The sequence below is a fragment of the Apostichopus japonicus genome, chromosome 19 (genome assembly GCF_037975245.1).
Source record: "Apostichopus japonicus isolate 1M-3 chromosome 19, ASM3797524v1, whole genome shotgun sequence".
NCBI lineage: Eukaryota > Metazoa > Echinodermata > Holothuroidea > Aspidochirotida > Stichopodidae > Apostichopus > Apostichopus japonicus.
This window is the reverse complement of record NC_092579.1, coordinates 1018299-1031002: the sequence shown is the minus strand read 5'-3', so window position 1 is coordinate 1031002 and position 12704 is coordinate 1018299. Positions and strand designations below refer to the sequence as shown.

The 12704-nt window shown below is 37.7% G+C and overlaps 1 protein-coding gene across 1 annotated transcript; it reads right to left on the bottom strand.

Moving 5' to 3' along the window:
- Window positions 1-1471: 1471 nt before the first annotated feature.
- On the bottom strand, window positions 1472-9196 carry LOC139960365 (glutathione S-transferase alpha-4-like). Its single transcript, XM_071958679.1, has 6 exons — window positions 8905-9196; window positions 7952-8003; window positions 5013-5145; window positions 3707-3857; window positions 2285-2422; window positions 1472-1965 (listed from the first exon to the last, which is right to left on the bottom strand). Exons 1-6 carry the CDS (start codon window positions 8989-8991, stop codon window positions 1849-1851), a joined length of 678 nt encoding a protein of 225 aa, XP_071814780.1. The 5' UTR covers window positions 8992-9196; the 3' UTR covers window positions 1472-1848.
- Window positions 9197-12704: the final 3508 nt, after the last annotated feature.

Below are 12704 nucleotides of genomic sequence, written 5' to 3'. Positions count from 1 at the left end.
TTTTAAAAATGAAATTATTGCCTGGCAGTAAACAATGGATTTAATGTATTACTGTGTTAGTGCCAATTTGTAATTTACATTATTCGATTTGCATGCATCATTCCAGGATTTCGAGCAGTAAAGATACTACATCGGCATTGCCATTGCATATTGTTGAATGACACGGGGGGTGTCTTGTGTCAGTGTATTGAATTTAATTATTGATATACCCAATATGCAAATCTGGCTTTCGTAAATCGTTTTTCTGGATTTAGTTATTCAACGCATTCAGAAGAGCAGCAACGTTGAAAATCAATTCCTGAAGCTAGAACTGTAGCACATGCCGCGGATTCATCACATGCAGAATTGAATCGCTAGTGTGTTAGCTCCAGGATTCGTAACCTGTGCTGCGAACAATGTGCTAGCTCCAGCTCCAGTTATTCTGCATGCTACATGTTACGATGTTATAAACAAATTCGACTTAGATTCGAAACAAATAGGCCTATTTGATAGAGCTGTTGTGGCGGAATAACTTCGATTAGGGTTGTGCACATTTGTCTGCAAAAACGACAAAAAAGTGAACTAAGGTCTGGAAAAAAGTGGGGGGGGGGGCAAATGCCCCCTCTTGCCCCCCCCGTAATCCCGCCCATGGTATATGCCCTTATATGTTATGCCTTATAACTATACTGTGTTACATGTGTTTCTCCTAATTTGCATATGCTATTCCAAGGCGACATAATTGTTTCTGTCTTTAATTGCCGTCTAAATCACTGAATCCATTAAGATCAAACACAATGAAGAACCGAAGAACTTACAGAATTGACACAAAACTAAAACAAACAAAAAGAACGAAAGAAAATATTGCATTAGTATCGTCGCCAGATATATTAATGTATCTGAAGGAACACACTATCAAAACAAAGTTATGATTGTCCTAAGGGTATCGCGACTCCCTTGGCGTAACATCGTAATGATCATACGGTTTCAGTATCAATGTGAGGAAACCGGGAGTGCATATCAAGCATCCTGGTTTACGTGACCAGGCTTTATCTCAAAAAAGATACAATGTTCACATAATATTGATCTTAGATTGAAAAGTCAACTGTATTCTTGTATTAATTTTGTTTTTATTTAATCTCGTATAACGACTAAAATTGAGGACGCTAGTTAGCAACGCGAAACCGTCTACATAAATTTTAATAATAATTAAACAGATTTTGAAAGTCAGTGCAAACTTGAAGCTTAGTTTGCAAGCAAACACATTGCATCATTGTGGTTCCCTACAGAATCCAGAAATGCAGTTACAAAATTATGACATGAATAAAGGGAAGGTGGAGGTTCACCGACTATTTATTGGGTATTAAATTTTATATCAGTAAGATAAATTAATAAATAAAATTGTAAATCTTGACATATATATATGCATATACATCTATATATACATGCATATATATATATATATATATATATATATATATATATATATATATATACATATATATATTGTTTAATGGAATTGTGTAGTTGGGAAGAAACAAACACCTATACAATAGTACTTTAATAAACATTATCTGAGATTTATCAGGAAGGTTTTATAATATGTCAAACCTACACCAGAAAAATATCCTATGAAGTGGATATAATTTTAACTCAGCAGGCATTCCTTTACTGTGACATTAAGCAAAGTAGTAACTAATACTGAGATAAAATGAATAATAATTTATAATATATCATAATTTTTTTGGGTATCTTGTAAATTTGGTCTTGTTTAATCATTACATAATACCACTCATTGCCTCATAAGTTTCATTTCACGTTCGGCGTATATCTTATACAGTGCTTAACGTTCCGGGATAAATTGATAACATCCTAAAACAAAACTGCGAGGGCCTCCTTCCCATACGCCACATCCGGGGGAGGGAAACGCCGAGGACTATCGAGATATTTCTTTACCCCTGGAAGCTCGGAGAATTTCCCTACAAACGCCTGAGGAATAAAGACATTGAAATACAATATAAATCATATATTTGACATCACGTGGGAGTTTATTATTATCGAAAGAACAAAACCGAGAAATTTGGAACAAAAGCAAACACAGTGTATATAAAGTAGAAAAGAGAACAAGAAACCGTTCAATATGTACTCAATTCTTAGAATGTTTGATGGGTGTTGAGGGTGTTCGTTTTAAGGGTGTTCGTATGAAACAATTGGTTGTTGAAATGTTTTATACTGTTTACAAGACCTTCCACGCCTTAACCTTAATTTAACTCGATAGCAGTATCCACAAATAGTGTTATAAACTTACTTTACAGTGCGGGTAGTCATTGAGGACATTATCATAGCAAGCCATCTCATCAAGATACGAGAGGATGTTGAACAAAGCACAGTCAGCAATCGTGACAGAGTCACCGACCAGAAACCCAGTACCATTCTCGGCTAGAGTCTGCAGTAGAATAGTTAGAATAACACATGGCGGTATTACATGTGATGATAATGTTACGATTCAGTCCTGACACTTAATACAACTATTAAAATAGATTTCGCACATTGTGTCAAGTCATTATCGTTCCACATCTCGATCTGGACGTATAGTATAGGATAACACCAATACAGGGGCGTAGCGAGCGGAGGGGGGGGGGCGTGGGGGGGGGGTGTCACACACCCCCAATAATTTGGTCGCTGTCGGCAAATTTTGGGTCTGTCGGCAAAAGGAGAAAAGGTGAAGAGAGCGGAAGGGGAAGAAAGAAGGAAAGCTGAATAGAGAAAAGGAGAACGGGAGCTTCTTCCGTGCCAAATTTGACTTAAAATATGCACCAGATTGCATCTAAGGACGTTTCAAAACTAAACAATTTCCAAAGGGGAGGGGTAGACCCCCTACCCTTAGACCCCTCCCCCATTTCAGTCACCACTTCCAGATCCGTCGGCAAATCAAATTCTCCACACCCCCAACAAAAACACCTTCGCTACGCCCCTGCACCAATATAACACCGATCTAAGGACAATACGGTTGACATTGAAATTAACATAGAGTAAATTGTATTTTGAATTCATATATAGTAAAGGCTTCATAATTGACGCACCCTCGTAATTGACGCACTTCAAATATTACTAGCAACGATACAGCAGGCCACTTGAACTTTTTGCAGTCAAGCAGAAATACATATTTCATGAGCTTGAATCCATTTCAGCTATTTGCTGACCAAATTGTGGTTTTTCTTAAGCTTTTAACACCCTCCCCCCAGTTTTGCACATTTTTTAGGCATTTGGAAAATATTACACCCTAAAAATAACCAACATTACCTCAATATCATACCACTACTCTCTGGGACCTGACCTGTCTGAGCTTAGAGGCTCAGAGCATAGCAAACAGCATCTAAAGTCAATGGATGCATACTGAGGCCTACAGTTAGCTTATCGACAAATGTGTCAATTTAGGGGTATGAAAGGATTTGACACGGCAGACATTTTGTGGTCAAATTCTGCTCAATTATACGGTGCATAAGCACAGAACCTTAAATATTTTGAAATCATTATATTTCTGAGGAACTACACATATGAAAAACACATACAGTTGATTAATATGGATCTTTCCTTGATAGACATCGTTGATCAAATCCTTAAGTGCGTCAATTATGAGCCTACCATGGTACCTTACATAAGAGATCTCTTGTCGTCGAAACAATTATACGTAAAAGGGATAAAAACGCTCTGTGAATTAACAGATTACCTTTTCATACGGAGGAAGGTATCTTTTTCTCGCTTTTTCAGTTGCCTCTTTCGCAAAACTTGACCATTTCTCTTCGGGTTGAAATACAATCCACCTAGCAGGTTGAGCTACGTCATGAAAAGACCGTGCTCCCTCATAAAGCATCAGTATACTAAATCCAATCAAAATTGCAAAAGAAAAGGAAGTACTTAAATTATTATGAATGAAAAATCCCTAAAAATATAATAATTATGGAATATTATGTGACAATAATCCATATTAGCTTTCTTGTATTTATATTTTTTACTCATATTAATTTCTCAAAGTTAATCGTATTCATAACTGTGTCGGTATACAGCCCGATGAACACGCGCGGTACTTATTACAGTGTTATTACAGGTATTGTTTGACATGGTTGGCATATCCAGTAACTGCATTCAAATAGCAATCGCCGTTACTTTATATAGTAATACTCATAACACTCGACGCCCCAAAACCTCCAAATAAAACACCACCGTAACACGTAGTATACATATGGCCGTAGAACACGTTCTGATCACAACATCCGTAACACGGTGTAAATATATATGAACTCTGTTCTTAACACTTCGAACTAATTATAACACGCGTGGAGCGCATAAACTATGTTCGAAACGGTTGTATTCACCATAACATTCGTAACACGTATAAACCGTGTCTCCTAACACTCGTATATATCATAAAAAATTGCAACAAGTATATATAGTTTAATACGGTCGTGTCACTCATAACATAACGTAAAACCTACATGTTAGCATGGTCGTAAAATTATAACACGTATATGCATGATAATGTTCGTAACACTACCACCGTGACCACAAACAGTCGTAACACGTATAACACAAAGGTCATACGTGCATCGTTACGCTTGCAACTATGCTAACATGGAATACGTTTCTATATAAGACACATTTATAGCGTCATTAACTGAACCCATGGTCATCACCCAGGGGTGTTGAAAGCCAGGTATGGTGACACGGACAATTTTGCATCCGGGCACCTTTTTTCTGCAGCCTTCATTCCGAATTAAGTATTTATGATTTTTTTTATATCTCATATTCTCCGGGCCCTTCAGTTGAAATCAGATCCCGGAGATTCAGCCTCTCTGACTCTCCCCTCTCGTCAGACATGCCATGAATACAAAAACTCCTGAAATACTTTTCTACAATCTGGACATGAAACAGTGCTTCTCAATGTGTTGATGTATGTATATATTTGCACCAGAACCAATTTCTTAAACATGTTAATGATTTAGTATAAAATATCTCGATATGATAACATTTCTTACTGTCCTCTTTCTTCCTTGGTGGTTCCTAGCATGTCATATTTCCATCCGAGGTAATTTTCTTGAGCGTGTGACTCGACAAGGCACATACCATCAATCTCGATGAGTGGGAGCTGCATGAACATCAATTTTCCATCTAATTGAAGTGATCAACAGAAACTAGAAAATGTATTTTCATAAAACTGACTTGCCGTTATGTATTTTATATGAAGAAACATGTGACCATACGTAATGATAAATTTCTAAACATTTTTCCTTGGTCTTATTGGTTTCGTTATATTTAACCACACTGAATCGTAATTACATATTGACAAACTTAATAATAATGGAGATAATATAAATAATAAACAAATAATGTATGCAATTCTGTCTAACTATAACATTGTACAGAAGTACGATACATGATATTGTCAGTTTGTAAGGTTACAGAGTCAATGTTATCAATTAACCGAGACCGGTTTTTTTCTAAAGTTACACTGAACTCTCGACGGACAATTGGTTTCATTCAGTAAATTGATATGACATAAGTCGTTGGTGATTAGGAAGGTGTTGCTGATAGGATAACACTTACAAACATATACATATAGTATGGCAAGGCTATGGTGAGGAAGGAAGGGGCTTGTGTGGTTGGGGGGGGGGGGGGCTGTATATTGATACGTACATTAGCTCGAGGTTCATTGGGTTTGAATCTGTCTTGGACTCAGCCCATTCCACATCTTCCATGGTATTTGTATGCATGTCACAGTAACAACAAATGTTCATCTCATTAAGTTAGCAGTGTTGTACTGTGTATCGGCATGTCTATTCATTCATATGACGTCACATATGGTCACAGGACACAGTAAATCAGGTCACAGTGTCCTGGTTGATTCAATTGAATCTACTACTAAAATAAACGCAGTTAGTAGTGTTGTACTGTGTATCGGCATGTCCACTCATTTATATGACGTCACGTAGGGTCACAGAACACAGTGTATCAGGTCACAGTGTCCTGGTTGTTTCAATTAAACCTACCACTATAATAAACGCAGTTAGTAGTGTTGTACTGTGTATCGGCATGTCCACTCATTCATATGACGTCACGTATAGGGTCACAGAACACAGTAAATCAGGTCACAGTGTCCTGGTTGTTTCAATTGAATCTACTACTATAACAAACGCAGTTAGTAGTGTTGTACTGTGTATCGGCATGTCCACCCATTCATATGACGTCACGTAGGGTCACAGAACACAATAAATCAGGTCACAGTGTCCTGGTTGTTTCAATTGAATCTACTACTATAACAAACGCAGTTAGTAGTGTTGTACTGTGTATCGGCATGTCCACTCATTCATATGACGTCACGTAGGGTCACAGAACACAATAAATCAGGTCACAGTGTCCTGGTTGTTTCAATTGAATCTACTACTATAACAAACGCAGTTAGTAGTGCTGTACTGTGTATCGGCATGTCCACTCATTTATATGACGTCACGTAGGGTCACAGAACACAATAAATCAGGTCACAGTGTCCTGGTTGTTTCAATTAAACCTACCACTATAATAAACGCAGTTAGTAGTGTTGTACTGTGTATCGGCATGTCCACTCATTCATATGACGTCACGTATAGGGTCACAGAACACAGTAAATCAGGTCACAGTGTCCTGGTTGTTTCAATTGAATCTACTACTATAACAAACGCAGTTAGTAGTGTTGTACTGTGTATCGGCATGTCCACCCATTCATATGACGTCACGTAGGGTCACAGAACACAATAAATCAGGTCACAGTGTCCTGGTTGTTTCAATTGAATCTACTACTATAACAAACGCAGTTAGTAGTGTTGTACTGTGTATCGGCATGTCCACCCATTCATATGACGTCACGTAGGGTCACAGAACACAATAAATCAGGTCACAGTGTCCTGGTTGTTTCAATTGAATCTACTACTATAACAAACGCAGTTAGTAGTGTTGTACTGTGTATCGGCATGTCCACTCATTCATATGACGTCACGTAGGGTCACAGAACACAATAAATCAGGTCACAGTGTCCTGGTTGTTTCAATTGAATCTACTACTATAACAAACGCAGTTAGTAGTGCTGTACTGTGTATCGGCATGTCCACTCATTCATATGACGTCACGTAGGGTCACAGAACACAATAAATCAGGTCACAGTGTCCTGGTTGTTTCAATTGAATCTATACACTATAAAAAACGCAGTTAGTAGTGCTGTACTGTGTATCGGCATGTCCACCCATTCATATGACGTCACGTAGGGTCACAGAACACAATAAATCAGGTCACACTGTCCTGGTTGTTTCAATTGAATCTATATATACACTATAAAAAAACGCAGTAAGGATATAATTTTTATATTATACAGTTGGTCTATAAAAAACCTTTTAATTTTGAATACCTTTTATTGTGGATTCTATTATGATATTTCAAGGTAATATGTCGTGGATCACTGAATTTACTATTCAGTGCTCCTTGACGTTAGGCTAATTATAACAACGTTGTTTTAGACTTAGTGAGTTCTACCAAAATACATCTAATTTATCGTTTACCATTGCTTTGTTTGGTGTAAAGGTTACCCGAAGTATACATTTTTAGAAAATGTTACGCGTTCCTATTTTCCAGTACCAATGTTATTGATCTCAGATGGTCTGCTTTTAGTTGTTTGAATAAGTCATAACTCAATATCGCTAAAGTTAGATAGGTATATCTGCATGATAAAAAAGTATTTTTCAAAACAGCTCACTATTGAAAACAGATTGGTCTCTCTTCTAACGGTATAATATAACTCAACGTAAAGAAAGTTTCGAGCGTTTCAAACGAAATAAAAAACTAGCCGATCTAAAAATTACTTCATTTTCAATTTCATTAAAGAAGAAAATAACTATTCTTGGTAAAAAATAGTTACAACATTTACATATCATTTATCGGTAATTCTTACCTGCCCTAAGCTTCTCAAAATGAGCTTTAGTCGTTGTATATTCTTCCTCAATCTGTAGAGTATTGTTATTGATAAAAACAAAAATTAAAATTTCACTTTTGACAATTAAGTTTCATTTAAATAAACAACACAACACCGTGTGTCTCGGCTGCATTTCTAAAAAACCTCAGTTTCATCAATTAAATTGACTGGAGTATAAAGTCTAAGACTCATACAATTAGGTCAGTACCTCAAATGTAACATGAACCAAAAGGGAAAACATCAAGCTTTTGGTACATTTGACAAGGTTTTATCAGTGTTGAGGGGTAAGCGACGCCTGTTTTGTCTGCAGACATATACACGCACTCACACATACATGCACCTAAGTACCTACATAAACAACTTACCCATACGTACCTATATATGTTTGCACCACAGCCTCAGAATGGCGAATCTTGAATATGCTTACATATGTTCAGTTTAGTACCACTAACGGAGTAATGTCGAATGCAATTTAAGTACCCGATCGTCTTTACAAATGGCGAATAAAGTGTTAACTCTCTCCCTTCCCGCAACTTACATGTAAACGAAGAAAGGTGAGATTATTTACTTGATAATTGTATACGAGGATTTATCCAACATGCACCCTCCGTCCCCAGTGGGTAAGTGATAATGATATGGCTTTGGGCTATAGGAGTTTACCCAGCTACCTCTCTCTTTGCCACATTGAGTGCCGATTATATATTACGTTTGACCCACGATACATCTCCGATAGCCACTGAATAGAATGTTATGACAATGTACCCATCGTAATACTTATCCACCTCGCCCACCCCAACTCCAGGGATTACCTGTTAAATAGTTATGAGCTTTTACCGACCAACACATTCTTGCCCTAGTGGGAATCTGTATATGAGTACTATATGATAAACGTTGACTTTTATTACAGTAACGAGGAGTTTGTAACTTCTTACCTCAATATCCTTAGCAGCGAAAATAAGTCTAGAAACCTCAACGAATGCCCGACCTCTAAGGTAAGTGATTTTAGGTTTGTCCTCCATGATGTTTTTCTTATCAAATGTCGATGATGGAGTTTTTTTCCTTCAAACATGAAACAGTCCACAGAATATGTACTGAGGGTAGCTTGGGTAACGAAGAGGGTTTTATTGGTCCATTTAAGATGACGCGATTGGTAACCCTCCCACTGCCTATTTCAGACTATAGTTGCACGCAAGCAGTGGTTTACAATAACACGTTATTTTAACTTTTAAAAGGTAGTACGTATTCTTTTGTCCTGAATCACAACTCCATGCGATGCTATTTTGGGCAATTTTGTTCGTGATGGTACGTGTTTATTTCAAACCTTAGCAATCTTTTATTGGAATATAGTACATACATGAAGCAGGACACTTCGCCCAACAACCATTTCGCCCAACTGCCATTTCGCCCAACCTTACCATTTCGCCCAACCAGCCTGGTCATTTCGCCCAACCAGCCTGGTCATTTCGCCCAACCAGCCTGGTCATTTCGCCCAACCAGCCTGGTCATTTCGCCCAACCAGTCTGGTCATTTCGCCCAACCTTGATTAAATATGATATTTCAAAAGGAAACGTTCGGGAATTGTTAACGTTACAAGATACGAACCGAATATTAAGGAAACTTGAGGATTGATCTGTGTGATAGGGGTTAGGTTTGATAGTAAACGTTCGAATATTAAGGGATATTAAGGAAACTTGAAGTCCTTTACTTTGTATAACTTTAGTAAGGAAACGTTCGGGAATTTTTAACGTTACAGGATACGAACCGAATATTAAGGAATCTTGAGGATGGATCAGTGTTTTAGGGGTTAGGTTTGATAGGTTTGATATAGTAAACGTTCGGGAATTGTTAACGTAACGGGATACGAACCGAGTATTAAGGAAACTTGAAGTCGTGGTTAAATTGATTACATATGTGATTACATATGTGGTTACACTGATAAAGTGGTTACATTGATTAAATATAGTACTTCAATATTACGGACGGGTTATATATATATGTTTTTCAATTTAATAAGTACACAGTACACAGTACCAAAAACGGCAACATACCAAACGTTATATATGAAGACTATACACTCATACTTATGATTCACGGAGGACAAATTGACTAGAGGGGAAACTACCCCTATAGTTTTTACTGGAAGTATAGTTAATGTGGAGGGTAGTGGAAGCTACACCTACATATCTACATATCTGTGGAGAGGTGGGGGAAGCTACCTCAACTTAGCTTTAGCTATAGGAGTGGAAGTTAATGTGGAGGAGTGGTAAAGCTACCCCTGTATAGATTAGGTTAGGAGTGGTGTTTAATGTGGAAGATAAGAGAAGCTACACCTACATATCTCTATCCAGAAGTGGTGTTTAATGTGGAAGGGATGGGAAGCTACCCCTACACAGCAAACTAGACGTGATAGTGAATGGTGAATGTGCAGGGAAAGGGAAAATACAATCTCTCACAAATTCCATCTCATAATCCACACCCTTAATGTGATAATAAAGTGCACATTTCACTGGTACTCATACACATTCATACATATCATACATATTCATATATATTCATTTACATTCATATTCATATATATATTCATTCACATTCACTCACACTAATTCATAATCATTCAAATTCACTCACACTATTTAACATTCACTCACACAAATTCATATTAATTCACATTCATTTACATTCATTCATATTCATTTACATACATTCATATTCATTTATAATTCATCCATATTCATCCACAAGTTGTATTTTACTGTGACGGGTAAACGTAAGGTGCATATGTGGACATGTGAATAACATGGTGCCCATTGCGGTACCTTTGATTTGGAGATAATATTTCCCATTAAAAGTGAAATAATTATTTCTTAATATGAAACGTAAAATAGGACCAAGATCATCAGCTATAGTGGGGTTAGCGGTATACTCACGAAGAAAATGTTGACAAGCGATAACTCCCTCATCTTGAGGGATATTAGTATATAAAGAGGATACTTCCATGGTTACAAGTTAATTGGTAACGCCTATATGTTTTTTAGGATTCCCAAACAATGTGTAGTTTCCTGTATATACGAAGGAATATTGTCTAGTGAAGGATTAAGTACGGAGTCGATGTGTCCTGATGGTGTTCCGTGTAACAGAACCAATTCCTGAAATAATTGGTCGGCGTGCATGGAGGGAATAGCTTGAGTGTCCTGGTTAGTTTACAAACGTCTTGACAGCGGTTTTTCTCAGGGTCAAAAGGGGTTTCACCGGTAGTACTTCTTGATCGTCGGCTACCGAATTGAGAAGTTTGTGTTCTTTGGGTAAAGAGTAGAATGTTACTAACGATGAGTGCTTAGGTGTTAGTTCTACTACCTTGGTCGCTTCGTGTTCCGGTAATGTTTGGCACAACTCATCAATTTTGGGGTGGAAGAGCCCGGAAGGGTCCTCCTATAATAACTATAGAAATCATCGTTGACTTGTTGTCCTCTTCTTCAGAGATGTAGTTGGAAGTGTTAAGAATGGTGGTAGCACCTCCTCTATCAGTTGACGTATAACAAAACCAGGGATATTACGAGGCTTCTAAATTGCCAAAGATTGAGCAGTGTTGATGTTAGAGTTGGGTGGACGGTTGGCATTTTCTAAAATAAATTTGTCCAGATGTGTTTTAGCTTTGAAGGCAAAGGAATCTATGAATATGTTGCTTCCTTCTTGGGGTGTCCGATTAGATTTTCGTTGGGACCATGTGTAGTATTGGGTGCGCATCCTTGCGGTTGGTGTCTGCAATACTATCGGAAGTGTTCTCTTCCAAATATTCTCTCAGTCTCATACGCCGAACAAAATGATTTTAATTAAAACACTGCCTAATTCGATCTATAGGGGCAGAAAGACAGACCATTGTGTAAAACGTCTTGTTCGTCTTTGGAAAGAACATAGTCCGAAAGATTCATGACGTTATCAATGATAACCTTGTTAGCCCGATGAGTTAATGGCTTTGGGAACTAACTGGCAATATTTGGATGGCCTGTGCTGTTTAGATGATGAAGTAGCGGGTCCTGTGCTGTTATATATATCCTTCCTAGTACATTTTGGTACATTGCTTCCTGATCCATTTTCGTTTCTTTTCTTCTCTGAAAAAATAATATTTTGAACCATGCACGGACCATGCATGTATCCCCCATCCCCCATCACCCATCCCCCAACCCCCAACCCCCAACCCCAACCCCCATCCCGATCACCATTCTTCCATGCTGCCGTCCGACGCACTATATTACGCGTAATTCCAGAGGGAGGGAGTGATACCCAGAAGAACAGCAGTTTGATGTTTTTCAAATGATCATGTAGCTATCAAAGTGAGTGTGTTTACTCTATGAAACTCTCTTTAGTATTAAGCAAGTTTACCTCCTCATACGGAGAACAGTATCTCGTCCTTGTTTTACTGATGGCCTCTGGATCAAATCGGGCCATTTCTCTTTGGGTTGAAATATAATCCAAGGGTTAGGCTGACTTACATTAAAAATTGAGCATTCTCCTTCATAGATTATCTGTACGAACAAAGACAATAAGAAGAGAAAGAAAAAAAAAACAAAGTAGGTTGTGATTAGTATGACCAAATAAAATTATTTTGAAATAAGGACCACTTGAAGGATTATGTCAATGCAGTGGCGGTTATGGCTATTGAGAACTTGCTCTTTTAGTACATCTAGTTAGTTTTAACATGTCAGTATCTCTGAGATTGTGGATAATGGCATTT